The sequence below is a fragment of the Vitis riparia genome, chromosome 13 (assembly GCF_004353265.1).
Source record: "Vitis riparia cultivar Riparia Gloire de Montpellier isolate 1030 chromosome 13, EGFV_Vit.rip_1.0, whole genome shotgun sequence".
Lineage (NCBI taxonomy): Eukaryota > Viridiplantae > Streptophyta > Magnoliopsida > Vitales > Vitaceae > Vitis > Vitis riparia.
In genome coordinates this window covers 5,106,944-5,123,670 of record NC_048443.1, presented here as the reverse complement: position 1 = coordinate 5,123,670, position 16,727 = coordinate 5,106,944, and the positions used below count along the sequence as shown (strand labels likewise).

Sequence of the window (16,727 nt, the reverse complement as noted above, 5' to 3'; positions counted from 1 at the left end):
TTCAAATCCATAGACCTGGTTCATTACATGAAGAATTCAGGGAGAACTATGTATATATATTGTCAGTTCAGATAGTCTCATAAGCATCCTGGTACAAAATACAAATGAGTTTTGAAGCATGAAAAGACAAGCCAACTAAAAGATTTCTCTTTCTTTTCATTTTATTGATAGCAATACTCTGGACAAATGGTTTACTACCAAACCTTTCAGCCCAAAACATACTTTTCCCTTTCCTTTTCCTACCCTAACTACAACCACCACTCCTGTCCTTATCTTTAATTGCTTTTAGGTCTAATTTTTATGGTTAGTGGAACCAATTTTTTCAAACAAAGTAGCCAAAACATACAATCAAGTTCAAAAAACACCAGGCAAGCCCCAAAGAGGCAAAGCTCAGATCCATCCAAGGGTAACAATAAAGACCAAGTCAAGAGAGTTACCATAACAAAGACTTCAGTGAAGTTTCTTTTGGATTTTTGTTGGTAATTTTATATAGTTCCAAAAAAGTCTATGATACATCTTTATTATCATACCTAATTTTAAATATTGGCCTTAAACCATGTGATTAAATTTGAACGGATGAACAAAATTATAATAGAAATGAGAATTAAATATAAATAAATGAGATTGTATACAAGGAAATGAAACTCAATCACGAAAGTGAAAGAATCATTTTATTTATAAATAAATAGAACTTATATGGCTACATATTCATATTTAATTAATTATCACAAAAAGTGATTTTCGAATACTATAAAATAATTTTAAAATTATTTTTATGTATTCTAGATATGCCGTGATTAATATAGAAAGAACGATGCAACTTTGTTCATGTTTTATTTTATAAAATCTATCTGGACCAGTCATATCAAATCATATATTTATATACGTCAAGTGGGTTCCATCACAGGACGACTAATTACGAAATGTCACATGTCATTGTATGTAATATTACATCTTCAAGATCACTCTCCCATAACGTTGATACGTAGCACGTCTCATTCTTGATCTTCAATATATAGACAAATCCTCTCATATAACTCTTACATCATAGTGTTATATTATTTGACTTTGGGCGCCAATTTCTAAACATAGTTCTTGGGTTATCACGAGACATGAATGCTCACTTACCTACTTGAATCAAGAATAGGGTTGGGGGATCAAAATGGGCTTGTTGTATATTAATGGTGAAATTGATTTTTTACACTTAAACATCTTGAGATTGGTTTGACGGTCTTGATTTGGTAGTTGGAATCAAAAATTCTTCAAGTGGAATTAATATGCAACAACCCATCTCAACTAAAAAGAAATAGAGGGAGACTTGTATCTTTGGGATGTGTCATCTCCAAAAACTTTCATATCATCATTGATCTATTAACATGGATGTTACTATTTTAGAGTATCATAAAAAACCTTCGTCTCCTGTTAAACAAAGTAAGAAGATTTTCTAGCTCTCCTGGTGCTCTCTTTAATTCAATACAACTCTCCCCAACCTTCTGACACCTCTCACTTTACTCCACTTTCCCTTACATTATTGACAAATTCACCATTGCATGTGATTAACCTACTACATATAAGAACCTTGTATGAAGAAACTTAATGAGAGTAGCTGTCAAATTTTCAATTTTAGCATAAATTAGGCTGTCATTAGTACAGGGGAGGTAAAGTAAATAATGAATGGTTGAAAGATTAATATGGATGGGTTGCCATGTCTCTGGGGTTTGGTGAATTGGAGTGATGGCCCATTGATGCCCACATTCATGTCTTCTCAGGGCCATTCTTAAACCTCCCTTCAGTGTCAGTGGTGGGCCTTCAGCTACATCAACCATCTCAATTCTCAACCTTCCTTGACTTGTTAATAGGCTAGGAATCCATTCTCTCATAACCTCCTTTTTTTTTTTTTTTTTTTTTTTCTTTTTTAATTTTATTTTCCTTCCTATTATTTCCTTTTTTTTTCCTCTCTAATTTAGAAATCAAATTTTATTTTTCTAAATCATTTGGATTTTTTTAGTAACTTTAAAGACAATTTTACAATTTCATCTATGTGGCAATTTAATCTTTTTTTTCCAAAAATAATTAAAACCATAAATTATGTGTAAATATCAAACAACCCCTTTGAATAAGATTTTGTCAAAATTGAATAAAGAAATTCATGTACACACAACAATAACTTGGCTTTTATTTAATATTATGATATTTATGTGTCCAAATCATACCAATTTTCCATCTATTTTTAACAAAATTCTTTTAAAAAATTATTTGATATTGGATCATAGTTTATGATTGATATTATTTGAATAAAAATTGAATTTTTATTATATGATAATTGTACAAATGAAAGGAAACAAAAATATAAAGAAATTAATGAAAGGTAGGGAGAGAAATTTATGGAAGTAAAACAAAGGGAAGAAAAATAAATATTTAATTTCCATAAATATTAATAAAATTTTAAATTCCTTTTTTTTTTTTTATAACCTTATTCACATCATTAAACAAAGAATGGGTACTTTAAATGTAGATTTTTTTCTCTTTTTTTTTCCTCATTGGCAATTTTTTTTTTTAGCAAAGTTGCCTTTTCTTCGCTATTTTATAGTAAGATAAATAAAAGAAGGTATTTAAAAATGAATAGAAAAAGATAAAAAACCATAAAAAAATTATTTTATGATATATATTAAATTTTCTTCCTAACTGGATGATACTTGAATTTACCCATTATTAGTTGTTGCAAGATTATACCCTGAAATTTAAGTCTTTTTATATATATAATCGATAATACCATTAAAAATTTATTTGATGATATATATATATATATAAATTAAAATTTCTCCCCAATCTTTAACATGCTGCAACGTTTTGAAAAATTAATATCCAAACAAGGCCCTGACGACATGAATCACGTGTGTTTTAGACTATTCTTATACTGAGATTTACGAAATAATATATATATATATATATATATATATAATATATATATATATATTTTTTTTTTTATTATTATTTTAATCATAATAAAAAATAAATAATATTAAAAAAGGAAATAAATAATTTTAAAATTATAAATTCAAACAAGCAAAGGGGAAGGGGGGAAGAGGGAAGGGGGAGGAGGAAAGGGCCAAAGGCACCGCGTATTTTCAAAGTCGGCGATGATGCTGACGTCATCACATCTCTTTCCCTCTTCCTCTCTTAATAAAACTTAGGCTTTTGCTTTTCATTTCAGCAAAAGCAACCTCCCTTCTCTCTGACACCACCGTTCCATCAAATTTCGCCCTCCTAATTAATCGTCTTCCATCCATCGCCGATCACCCCTCCTTTGACCAATCATCTCAAACCTTCGGAATTCGACGCCATAGATCGTTCAGGTCTTCACCTGCAGAAGCCTAGCTCTGAATTAAAAGGTCAGGATCATTTTTCTGTTATTTCTTTGAAACCTTAACCTAACCCTAGAGGGCCCAGATGGCGGATTTTGGAAACAGCTTCGGATCATTCGGAAATCCAAGTCCAGGCCCTTCTTCTTTGGTCGCTCTATGACTGTGCGCGAAGCCCCCATCGAGGCTCCTCAGCTTGACCGGAGCGGATCCATGAGGAAATTCTACAATTCCTTCGAATCGGTGATTTCTACTGGAAATTCCATCAAGGGGAAGGTAAAGAAGCTCTGCAGTTTATTTGAAAAGGCGGACGATTCACAATCCCAGTCGCAACCACAATCACGATCACAATCACCCACTAAATTGAAGGCCTCGAAACTCGGTACTACTGATTTGAGGGTTTCTTCCCTTTCTGGCAATCATTGGATTGGGCTACCAGGCGCTGAAGATCGAATTGTGGTGTATTTCACTAGTTTGCGGGGAATTCGGAGGACTTACGAGGATTGTTATGCAGTTCGGATGATTTTTCGTGCATTTAGGGTTTGGGTGGACGAGAGAGACATATCTATGGACTCTGCCTATAGGAAAGAGTTGCAATGTGTGTTGGGAGAAAAGAATGTGAGCTTGCCACAGGTGTTTATTAGGGGGAAGTATATGGGCGGGGCTGATGTGGTGAAGCAGCTTTATGAAACTGGTGAATTGGCTAAGATTCTTGAGGGCTTTCCCATTAGGGCACCTGGGTATGTATGTGAGAGTTGTGGGGATGTGAGGTTTATTCCATGTATGGATTGCAGTGGAAGCAGGAAGGTTTTGATGAGGATGAAGGCTTATTGAAGAGATGCTTGGAGTGCAATGAGAATGGATTGATTCGATGTCCCGATTGTTGTTCTTGAATTCTTTTCTATATGGGTGAAAGTGCTTTGGTTCTTATATTTTGGTGTTCTCTGATTGATCAATACTAATGAGTGTAGTATCACTGAATGTATATAGAAATATGTTTGCCCATGGTTTGGATTCAAAATCTCATTGGAGTCATTGGATTTTCACTTTGTCAATGTACATTTTTCATGAATTGTGGGGTTTTATTTTCACCACCTCTGTGATCAATACTATTAAATAAAGGGAATGTTTGTTGAACACAAAGTTGCAATTTCTGTACTTCATGTCTGATTGTTTCTCCATCTTCGTGGGGATGTAAATTTGATTCTTTCTATACATCTAGTATCAATTTGCTGCAGCAGATTCATCTGTTTGAGGCTTTGTCGTCATGATCTCTATGAATGGCGTTAAGAAATACAAGCATACATTATCAGATATAGAACTGTTGCAAATATATTGATTGTAAATTGCAAGAGTTTTTTCATCTTCATAGTAGTGTAAGTCTGTTCTATATGTATTTGGTATGATTTTTCTAAATCAGGATGTAAGAAATGCCTTGAATGAGGAACTGCCATGGGCTGCATGTCTTTTGCTGCTTGTGGTGAGAATTTAATGAAGGCAGCTTACTCCTAATTCAGTGAATGTTGTGAACATGTTTATCTAGGGTTTTTGCTCTCACCCCTTAGCTTGACTTCTCTTCATCAGTTGGCATAATTATGGGTTTGCTTCAGTTTGCAAATTCTTGCTGAGTTGTGTCATGTCTTGAGTCCTAATTCTTCTTAGATGCCTAAATTTTTTAGGGCAAAAGTTTTCATAATTGTATTGTGTTCACTGGAATTTGGGTTTCATCTCAAATTTTATTGTCAGATGTTATTTTTTCCCCTTTTCTGTCAAATTTTAAGATGACACTCTTTTGCAAAAAAGTATAAGAAGTGCAAGTTGAAGTTTCTGTTACACCTTCCTTCATTTGGATTCTTCTCACTGTTTGGAATAATGTTTTTAGGTATATTTTTATTTTTATTTTTTGATGGGTATGTTTTTAGGTTTATTTTGTCCATAAATTTAATGATTTTGCTATGGAGGGACTCTATCCTAATTTTGTTGTAGAACTGCTTTGCAAATTGCTAGCCGATTTATTAACATTTGTTTATTGCTTATTGTTGGCAGTCCACGAGCTGGCTCATGTTTCCTTGATTTTGCCAGACATTTTTTCCTGTTTTTTTATTTAAATTTTGTTGTAAATTGTAGCCTGATGAACTCAATGAGGATGTCTGATTTCTTAAAATTCCCCCTTTTCCTCTGAACAGGGACTGAGTTTATCCTTTAACTTGATTCTTGCATCTTGTCCCTGTCAAAGTTCAGTTGATTATTATCTCTAGTTATCCATCTATGCAAAGTGCTTTTGTCAAATCATGAATTATCTTTAATAGATGATTTAACAACATTTTGCTGGATTCTTCTTCCCTCATTATGAAATAAAAGATTGTCCGTTTGCCTTTGTATTTTGTTTTTAGATTTGATGAATAGGAGGAACATAATCCTACCTTAACACCTTTTACCACATTTTCAAGGTGGTTTTCTTTTCATATCCCTTCATAACAATTGCTCTAGAATTTCTTGTTGTGGCTGTAAACCCCTTATATCAGATCAGAAGGCTCAATCAAGGTGGAGAAATTGATGTTCCCCTTGAATATCTCCTTTTCTATTTGTTTCTTTGGCCTAGTAGTTGTAGGGGTTTGGTTTTCTGCTTGGGTTTTTTCTGGAACCAGAATCTAGAACATGGGTTGTTCAGATATCCGGGCATTCAGGATATGACATATTAACCCATTTCCATACTGGTAGTGACTGGATTATTTCCAGTTGAGTTATGTCTCCATCAACAAAATGTTGATTGTTACCCAGGTCTATCCAATTCCCAAATTTTCCATGTTGAGGGACTCTACAGGCTCTGTTCATTTACCAAGAAGTAGAAAAGGACACTCATTAGAATCTCTCACAACGGTGCCGTAACTTTTGTTCATTCTGCCAAAATTCAATGTTTGTCGTCCTCTTAGCTATCAAACAAAAGCACTGTTACTATGTTACTGAAATTTTTTAGAGGAATGAAAGGTATTTGCTTTTTTTTTTCTTTTCTTTCTCAGGTCTTGTGCCTGCTTTTCCATGTCTGTATGATATAATCTCATCAGGCAGTTCCAGCATCGCCAAGATTTTTGTACCTTGCTTGTTGATACATAATATAATACAAGTGGATCCACACATTCTCTTGTGACTGACATATTGTAAAATTCCTCAATAGTCTTAAAGATGAGAACAAGGATTACAGCAAAATAGAGCCACTATCAGGATGGAAATGCATGGCAAGGCCCCAAGTAACATTTCCAGGAATTTTGGCATCATATGGATCGGTTACATTTCTGGGAATTCGCTGTGCCTGCTATTGACTAAGAGGAACACATTCAAGCTCGATCTCCAGCACTCCCCTTTCGACATTCTGTAGTTTGAGACTAACGTCCTGCATCACCTTCCCATCTGTCAGGCTTATGATACTGTCTTTTACCAGGGTGTTTTCTTTGCTTGCTACCAACTTGCCGAATTCCATTGGTTCATTTAACGTGGAATTCTCGTGGGCTATGGCAGCAGAAACCAGAGGTTGGATGTCAATCTCGGCCTCCCCCATGAAATCATCGGTTGAGAAAGTATCCTTGTCATACACAAACTGCAAGCCATAATTCCCAACAAGTTTTTAATGTAATTGATGGTTGCCATGCTGTATAAATATATGACAAAATGGGGTTCAACCAAAATGAAAATCAAAATATGCAATCTTGAGAAGTTTGTAGGCAAAAGGCCCCTTGATTCACCAGTAATATACTTCACTGGTAACCCCAATAAGCTATAATCAAAATTCTTGGAAGTTCATCAAACCAACCGGCTTCTAAGCATTCTAATCTTTTATTGATCTAATGCTACTGGTTAGAGAGACGTCCCCATGGTAGCAGAATGTAGAGGCAAACTGTCATAGAGAGCTTGTTTCTATGTCCAGCCCTTGTTCTGACAGCATCTAACCAATGTTTAATGTTATAAACAGAAGAAAATGGAGTTTACCATGTGCAGAAGAGGATGGAGGGCTAGTTTTTATCAATTACTTTGTGCCATACAAAGACAAAGTTCAGTTTTAGTCTCTAATAACTAATGACCAAGAATAAATTGAATCTTATCTTCTGAGCTCAAGTGCAGACCCCTAGCAAAAACCATTCCACTCCCGTGCATAGCCTCTAATAGTTCTTCCCCATACAGTCATTTTGCAGACTCTAGTTCAGATCATATGGTAGGACTAATGCAGTGATATACCTGAATAAGTAGCACATGCTATGATACGGTTCACATATATTAGATGAAGAGCAAGGACAGGTAAATGTGGATTTTTAATATTTTAGTCGTGTTTTAATTTCATACGTATGCATTTTATACATGTAGAGATTAGAGGCAAACGTACCACTCTTAATGGTGGAATTTGTTCTGGAATTGACAACATTAACCTTTCATTCCATACTGGATTAAGGTTGTTCTTTATGACACGCGTCTTCACCGACTGCAACAAGATATGTGAAGTAAGTTTCATTATTGACACAATACCTTTCATTTTCAATTTAGTAATAATAATAAGAAAGTTGATCAGTTCTGTGCAGTGGGAGAAGAGGCTCACTTGTTGTCCCAATGCAAGGAGAACGTATGGATCACTTGTCATTACATCACGGACAGCTAGGTTGGTGCCTTTGACCACATTGACCTTTATCAATCCGACAAATTCGATCATGCCTGCCTGTAGGAGTACAACAAGAGTATAAGATTTAGTATTGATGCAAAATTGCCATCCAAGGTGATGACTTGGTGATACATTTTGATGCTCGCATGTGTTTAGTTTGTATATCATCAATGCAACATGGAATACCATTAATTAGTTTGTCTCATGTTTCATAAAACACGGTTTCCACAAAGAATACCTTTGAGAGTATCATCTCAAGGAAGAGAAGCCCCAAGAAGCCTAATTCAAGTTAGCAATCAAAAAGTTGCCAGACACATCAGTTTCTTCCCTGGTAAAAGCCCAAGTAGAACTGAAGGAATCTGAGAAATATGCTGTTCTTGTTCTCAAACAACCTTTGGAATGAAAATGGATTTTTGCAGCAAATTTAGCAGAGCACACTTCTATAGTAGCATATTGAAGTAAAAATGAAAGCAAATCCAAACACCCCTTGAGCCAGCTGATAAAAATAAAGCCTTGATCATACAAAATTATTACCGATGAGCTGCTCTTCTTGACAGGCTTGTGCTCAGGCTCTTTTCTTCTCCAACTATTGCGAAATGCCAGCCCAAGTCCATGGAGACGATGGGTAGTCGTCTGTTTCTCATAGTGCTTCTTCTCTAGGGGTAAACCAGACTGATTGCTTGAAGAACCACCTTGGGAGGATGGTGAGCACAAACCTTGAGGTGGAAAGGGGCAGAACATCTGTTCATCAGAGTTGAAAAATTGTTGCATCTCATATTTTCTCCTGAGTATTCAAGAAGTGGGTTTCTGATTCAGCATGGTATAAGTTCCCATTAGAAATTTATGCCAAGTGTATTAATAGTAATACCTAATGAAATCAGAGCGTTCCTCTGTAGAGGAATCTGGTCTTGGTTTTCTGATGTAGTCCGGAATGGAAGCTTCATACTTCATGTTTGCCTCATTGTTTCCACCCATACCCGTCAACGTATCAACCTGTTCATCTGTCCATTCATCTAGCTTAATTGATAAAACCTGCATCATAAGCATCATATGAATGTAGAAATTTGTTATACAAGCGTGAAAACTTTATGATACATTTTGGTGGATGAATATTACTCAACTCCTGATTTATAGATCAAATAGGGTTTTCATATTAGTATCAACCATCTGGCCCTCATGCTGGACTGAGCAGCAGATTCAGCCTTATGGTTTTTTATGTTGCCTTACAGAAACTGTGCTGACAAAGCAAACAGACAGATTAAGACAACATGGCATTTACTTGATATTCTTAAATCCTGTCACAAAAGAGATAGGGAAACAAGGCTACACTGTAATAGGTTTTTAGGTAGCTCTTATAGTGTTCTTGTAACAGATACAGAATCTATAAATGCTCATATTCCAATCACAGGATGCTTAACTGATAAACTGTCATCAAGATGTGCTTGATGTAGGAAAATAATGGTAAGATACTACTCATAAAACAAATAGAAACTATAAAGAGATGGAAAGACTTGTTGGTTTGGGCATGTGAAACACTTCCATTAAGAGCAGATCCACCCCTGGAAGACTGTCTCCAAGTAGCAGGTGGATGTCACCCTACTATCTAGGATACGATAACCAATATCCAACAATTATCAATAAGTGATTATTTTCCTCTAGAAGCAGAAATAGAGACAAGTGAAATGGAAGCAGAGATAGCAAGCTAGAGGAAGCAAGAAGACAGAGAGGATAGAGACAAGTGAAACTATGGTGGCAGAGAGGCCAAGAAACAGGAGGAAGAAGACTGAGGCTGTCGAAGAGACTGACCCTCATGTCAGCAATGGGGTACAGGCTGTTGAAAGAAAATGATTCTTCCGGTAGCAAAAGCTAGGGTTTCACTTTCTTGAAGGTATGAATAAAAACTCAAAAAGCAGAGAGAACAGGTTCCAAAAATATTTTCTGTAATGAAAGAAGAGATTTGACCAACTTAGTCTCGTATGCATGTGAGAACAGTACACCCCATGATCCCATAATTCCACTAAGGCTTAAGTGTATTCCATAGCTATCATGAAGGTTTTACTTTTAATTCAACATGTACAAAGGTCTTTCCCTTGTTTATGAGAAGCCAAGACTGTTGGAAGGAAAAAGCTGAATCCATGATTGTTCACTTCCTTATATCATCAGCCTCTCCATGATTGATCACTTCTTTATGTCATCTGCCTCTTTCTTTGTTCTTTAGAAAGGAAGAATTCCTCACACAGAATTCTGAAGGTCTTAAAATGCCTAATTAGTGCCATTATGTGCAGTTGTGACATTATGTTAGTTGAATATAATTAGAAATTAAAAAATTATAAGATAGGAGCTTAAGAAGAATACTTTGGACACAGTACCTTTGAGACATGTGCTCCGAGGCTTCTATGTACACCAGAACACTTGATACAAATAAATACTCCAAGACTTACAGATCTGATATTCAAATGAAATGACGACAATGCAGTATAAGTTGAATAGGCACAGAGCAATGAAGAAACTTATGTAAATGCATGTATACACCAAGGAAGATTGATTTGGAATGTTATTTCAATAAACATAAGAATAAGGAGAGCTACTTGACATTTATATTACACATGTTCCCTAATCTTAACAAACCGAAATGAAAATTTTGAGTTTGCTTTCAAATTAGAGAAATATATCCACAATTAGATGACATATCAAATACAAAATAGGAGAAAAACAAATCCATTTTACTAGCTCTGTTACATTTGTAATATGCAGCATATTAAATGGAAACAAATAAGAGAATATGTTGAGGGCCACAATGATGTAGCAAAAGATTTGGAAAACTTTGAACAGTGATTAGGTAATGCAAGATGTACATTTGAACTAATATTGCTCATATTTCTCTTTTATCAAGAAAACAAAGAAACCATACAAGGGTTTTGACATGGAAATGGAACAGCCTCACTTATTTTTTATTACAAACAATAGAATCAGTACTTACAGCATGCATGGCCGAATCAGCAATTCTTTTTTCATTCTATGCCCCAGACCCCTTCGTCAACCAGGCTTGGGCAGGACAGCAGACCAAGTACAGGTACTAGGAATCGTGTTAGGCCTAATTCCTACTAGTTCGGCTGGATTATTTGCAGATGTACTTTTACATTACTGACATGGTGATCAGTAGGGCTTTCGATAAATTATGTATTTTTTGATCCACACGAGATCAAATTCAGATTTCTGTTTCAAGTTAATCCCATGTACCTTCAGAGACCCTTAGATTCCTAGGCAGTTTCAGTATACATCACGCACAACAAAATTCTAGGCAACTTAGCTACCCTCCTGAAATGAGGTGCTAATAATTTAGTTGCATTGAATGTTAAAATTCTGCTGCTAGAAGTTTTGGTTAAAGTTTCTTTAAGATATGTAAGCATTTACAGTATGATTTCCACCAGTCCACGTCCATGGATGATATGATCCATGGGGCCAGTTCTCAAATATTCAATATGTCACATTTGTATTATTTATTTCATGGTCAAAAGCATATGATCAGAGTCTTTACCTTTTATCTTATATGAATTTGGTACAAATTTCTCACAATAGTTCACTTTGACCATTATCATCAGTAGACAAAAATATCATAAGCAAAAATTCCTGGTTCACTCACCAGTAAACAGAATACTTACACCCATTTTGGATCTGGAGATCCACAATCTGCACAAATGTTATTTCCTGATTGACACAAAAGATTCTCCAACCTTCCTCGTGGACCTGATCAATGAAAAATGTAGAGAATATAGGCAAGGTCATCTTAACTTTATTAAGTCAAAGCTTCCAAGAGACATCAAAGGAGATATATTTCTTCAACCAGCATTTCAGATATTATGGCCATATGATAGTAGTTGTAAGTAATGGAGATTGAATATTGCTCTATAGAAAACACATATGGTAAGACAAGCATTTACCAACACTAGATGACCATAAAGATAATTTTGAGCATAGGAATGATTTATGAAAGTAACAAGCAAGCAAGTAATGATCAGAAGTTCAATGGTTAGAAATTGATGGAAGCTACTGATTAACCTACACAAGATGAGGGAACTAACCCTTCATTATTCATTTGATTATATGTCAAAATGGTTGGATGACCATCTTCAAGAATTACAAAAAAGAAAAGAAAAGAAAAGAAAAGAAAGGGAACATCTAATGGGCATTGGTTCACATTCATAATGTAGATGAATGAAGATCCACTACATAAGAAAAGCAACCATTAATTTTATTGGTTCACCAAAATAATTAAATGCTCATGATAGGCATACATATTTCTGTAAGTGTTATATTCATACATGTAGGCCGGATATCCTCGACAAATACACTTTTTAATAAACTTGTTTATAGTTTTTTGAAATCTAATTTAGGATTACTCGTCTCTCCTGCTTATAAAACTAAAATACAAGTGGAAAAGAAACTTGGAGGTCATTAAACTAATGCATTCAATACATAGCTTTTTCTTGAGATATGGTTGGAGATTGCTCCTAGAACTATGCATTCAATGTGGAGGTTCATTACAACTATGAACTGGTAGGCATTATGTTTCAAACTTATTAACCCCATAGTTTACTACAGAAGGCAGTATTATATATGCTGCATGCTAAGGTTCAACAAAAATCATAAGTAAATATCACCATAAATGGCGTTGAATTATTCCCTTTTCGAGGAAAATCGATCAAGTGTGCTTCTGCAGGAAAATACCAAAATATATAGGATAAATATGCTTCTCTACAGTTGAAATTAAATGTGATAACCTTCAAGCAAAGAAATCTTTTAGGAAATTAGATTAAGTGATTTCTTGGTAATTAGTAACCTTAAGTCTTTATGTATCATATGTTTCACAGTTACTTTTAGAATATCACTGTTTAGTTGTAACATGAAATGCAAACCAGATCAGATAGATTATTAGTACATGCAAAAGTGAAATCAAGTTGAAATACTAAAACAGCCATCACTTATTGCCCAAAAAGAGTAACAACTAAAACAATAGACTCAAATATTAAGCTCAAGATACCAGAAGATGTTTGTCCTTCCTTTCGACAATTCCAATAGATGTCTGAACGTAAGAGGTCCAGTAGGGAAGACCCTGTTCCTACAAATCCAACAACATCTTTTAAGAAAATCCAATCATTTTTCATAAAAAGTTTAACATCATAAGCACTTTTTATCTCTTGCTTACTAAAAGTAAGTCATAATTCAAAAGTAAAATACTCATTGAGGATAGATAAACAACAAGCGGTCTAAATCATACAAGATCAGGACCAGAAACATCAGGATGCTGTCAAATGAAAACTAATTTAACCATGTTGCTGAGAGAAACACCAATACTTTGATAACTAACAAGATTCAGAAAGATAAAACCTGACTTAGAGAAAAAATGTTCCAGCCATGATACCATACTGACATTATTATAGAGATTTGAGGGCCAGTCATGATGAAGCGTAATTTGAGAAATTGGGTACTTTCCAGGTATGACTGGGATACACTAATGAAACAGCCTAATAACTTTAAGGTACGGTGGGGTTCAAAACAACACTAGGCTTCTCATGATTAATAAAGTATGGATAATTTGGAATAAAACTTATTAAGTGAGAGAAACTTTATGTAGAATAGTGTAAAATTAATGGCTTTAATTACTTGAACCAAAGTGGCCCTCAACAAATTTCATTTCAAAGAGTAGCATTCGGCTTTCAAGACTACCAATAATCATAAGTTAATTACAGAATGTACGATAAGTTAACAAAAATTCTTCAAGTTGCCACATGTGTTAATTAATATTATAGTTGAGTATATATGGGTCTTTTAGTGAACTATAGTTTGCCCTGTCAATGTCTAGGTATTGTTGTGTCTTTCTTGTATCCATGTCTATGCTACATGGAGAAGAGACAACATGACAGCAATGGTAACATTAAACTAAACTAAATGGATAAATACATTGATAAAAGATCTAATAGAGCAATAAAAGATCATGTACGAAGTTCATCTTCCAAAGATCAGGGACATGGCTATGTCTCAACCAAATTAATTGCAATGTGCTCATTGGCAATCCACACCAAAGAATAAATAACTGAGAGGCTGAAACAGGCAGACAAGCAAACCTTTTATGTTGGAGGAGTAAACAATAGAGGATGCCTATTGCAATCCTTCAACAGGTAATGAAGACTCGAAACAGAGGCTGAACTAGCAAAATCTGATCCCCGCCAGCCCCGTCTCTTGGGGAACAATCATAATGAGTAAGAAAATGAATTGAGGATATGTACATGGAGGCATAGGGAGCAGAAATGGACAGTATGTATATAACATAACAGTCAGAAAAATATAAGCTGTGGTGGCATGTTTAAACACAGTAGTGAAGGTAAAAACAAAGCAAAGGGATTGTTTATTTCATATTCAGAGATTAGGCAGTAGAGTTGGTTCAACTATTGATATGAAAAGAAGAACCAGCTTATCAAATCGAGGTCCTTGAAACAGATTAATAAATCCGAGGTACAAAACACAGTAAAAGCGGAAAATAAACAAGGTTATAAAATTAACCTATTCTGAATGTTATCCAACCTAAATGCTCAACCAAAACACGCATCACTCTCCACATAAGTTAAGTTTGAATCTCACAATGCATCAGACTTGCCCCGCATGATTAACTTTTAACATGTAGTATTCATAATAAACAAAGGGAGTCAAAATAGAAGCTACAATGTCATACCTACCCTCATCAACAAGAGATGGGCAAAAAAGGTTTGTAGAGCACCACTGCCCCTCCTCCCCTTCTCCACCCTCCCCACCCCTCCATACCTCCTCCACCCAATGGACATAATTTGGGCAATCTCTGATGTCAATCTCGGAAGGAACTGATATAAAAGATTTGATCTCAAAATTCTATATACCTAAAATTGGTTTAACAATTGATTTTCAGTTGGAAAAAATCTTAATATCTCCATTGAAAGTCAGCTGTCTCCCATACCAAAGGCTAATCCACTGATCTCTTTATCTTCCCATATCACTCCAGTCTTCCAGCTTCTTTTCCCAACATGGCAAGCTATCTTATCTGGTCTTGAAGCATATGAGGTAAAAGATTGTTAAAAAACACTTAGACCCATCATATTCATCTAATTTGGAGTGTCTCAACCCATAGTCAGGAAAACAGATATATACTGTTTTCCATCCGTATCTCTATCATTTACTCGTTTCATCATTAAAAGAAAAAAAGAATCATATATTCTTTCTCTCAAGCAGTTTAAAATTCTACGCTTTCAGGGTATGATCTTAGTTTCTAGTCCATAAATCTCCACCATGATTCAGTGAACTGCATGAACCACCCCAAACTCCACTTTCCACTAATGAATTTATGACCCCGGCCTTTCACTTACATATCTAAAGAATGAGGGATATATGATTCTTGTTATCATAGAAACATGGCCAAGAAAAAGCCTAAAAACTCAGGGACCACCAGAGAGTCACGATTAGGTTCTCTGTTTGGTGCTCCGCTGACAAAAGTACAAAGTGAACAATTGCAGTTTAAATTATGAGAAACTAATTGTAGGCTTGTCACAGTTTTCCTCAAAGAACTAATAAAATTAAACCATTTCCAAAACTAAAAAATGCTTTTGCCAATTCTTTAACTGTTGGTCTAACAGTCAAAACAACATCAATTGGCTGTTGGATGACATTATTTTTAACTGCAAATACAAGACCAGATAATTTGCAACCAACAAATTACATTATAAAACCTTGTTCATCTATTTCACTATAATTATCCTATTTTTATTCAATTCTAATATATATATATTGATTTTCCTTTTGAAAAATTATCATAATTTTGAAACTTATGTTCAAACTAATTTTCCCAAATTCACCCAATTCCAAAACAACAATCCTGGTTTGGCCAATACCCATTTATCAATTTTGTTTTGCAGACAAACTCTATAATCATAGTTCCTTTCTGTAACTTTTCAGGGTTAGCAACAGAAATCATAGCCTTCTATCCCACACCACAAAAATTCTTTTTCTCACAGAAATATGGGAAAACTAATTAAAGGAAAAAAACAAGCCCATCAGCTCTTAACCTTCCTTGTACCCTTCTACCAATCGGTATATGAATTCATTTGCCAAAATTATACATACATCAAAACAAGAGAGGGAAATTGAATTTTTACAAATAATCAAGAACTTAGGCATAAAATTTACAATAAAAACCAGAGAAATTTACCAGAACCATTGTTGGAATCTGTATTGTCTTGCCGTGTGGGCATTTTGAGGCCCCAAGCGTTCAGACCCAGGTCATCAAATACAGCTAAAATCTGAATATACCCATCGTTCCTCTGTATGCAGCAAAATCCAAATCAACCCAGATATCAAAACACATTCATAATACAAAACATGAGGAACAGAGGATGAACAGAGCATTAAATTTGAAAAGGGTACTCACAAATACAATGAAAAAACAAAACCTTTGATTGAAGTTGGAGATGAATTGATTATCAATAATGGATTGTGCCACCCAAAAGGAAATTTAAATATAATTTGTATTTGGATAATGGAATTATTTGGGAAAGAAACAAAGCCAAGATTCAGGATAATGATATGGGTATGATGAGAAGAATCAGAACTTGGCTTTTTTTCTTTCCAACCATTTTTTTTCAGTTTTTTTTTAATAAAATATAAATGCCACCAAAAAAGTCAAGGTGGACATTGGA

General features: G+C 34.8%; 2 protein-coding genes across 3 annotated transcripts; one reads left to right on the top strand and one right to left on the bottom strand.

The window, feature by feature from the left end:
- Nucleotides 1-3,349: 3,349 nt before the first annotated feature.
- Nucleotides 3,350-4,453, top strand: LOC117928638 (uncharacterized protein At5g39865-like). The gene has a single exon (XM_034848582.1). The coding sequence runs from the start codon at nt 3,522-3,524 to the stop codon at nt 4,194-4,196; it is 675 nt and encodes a 224-aa protein (XP_034704473.1). The 5' UTR covers nt 3,350-3,521; the 3' UTR covers nt 4,197-4,453.
- Nucleotides 4,454-6,431: 1,978 nt separating this feature from the next.
- Nucleotides 6,432-16,624, bottom strand: LOC117928636 (probable ADP-ribosylation factor GTPase-activating protein AGD11). 2 transcript variants are annotated; one of them, XM_034848581.1, is made up of 10 exons: nt 16,460-16,624; nt 16,241-16,352; nt 13,049-13,120; nt 11,670-11,754; nt 10,377-10,452; nt 8,876-9,039; nt 8,542-8,791; nt 7,948-8,064; nt 7,738-7,833; nt 6,432-6,957 (listed from the first exon to the last, which is right to left on the bottom strand). In XM_034848581.1, exons 2-10 carry the CDS (start codon nt 16,281-16,283, stop codon nt 6,676-6,678), a joined length of 1,185 nt encoding a protein of 394 aa, XP_034704472.1. In that variant the 5' UTR covers nt 16,284-16,352; nt 16,460-16,624; the 3' UTR covers nt 6,432-6,675. The 2 variants fall into 2 exon arrangements, with proteins under 2 accessions (XP_034704472.1, XP_034704471.1); XM_034848580.1 differs by having other exon boundaries at nt 13,049-13,126; nt 16,460-16,622.
- Nucleotides 16,625-16,727: the final 103 nt, after the last annotated feature.

Coding starts and splice junctions, on each gene's coding strand:
- LOC117928638 (XM_034848582.1), top strand. CDS start 3,522: ATGACTGTGCGCGAAGCCCCCATCGAGGCTCCTCAGCTTGACCGGAGC.
- LOC117928636 (XM_034848580.1), bottom strand. CDS start 16,283: ATGCCCACACGGCAAGACAATACAGATTCCAACAATGGTTCTG. Junction 10,453..11,669: donor TCTCCAGATCCAAAATGGGT/GTAAGTATTCTG, acceptor TTTGAATATCAG/ATCTGTAAGTCTTGGAGTAT. Junction 7,834..7,947: donor TCCTTGCATTGGGACAACAA/GTGAGCCTCTTC, acceptor ATCTTGTTGCAG/TCGGTGAAGACGCGTGTCAT.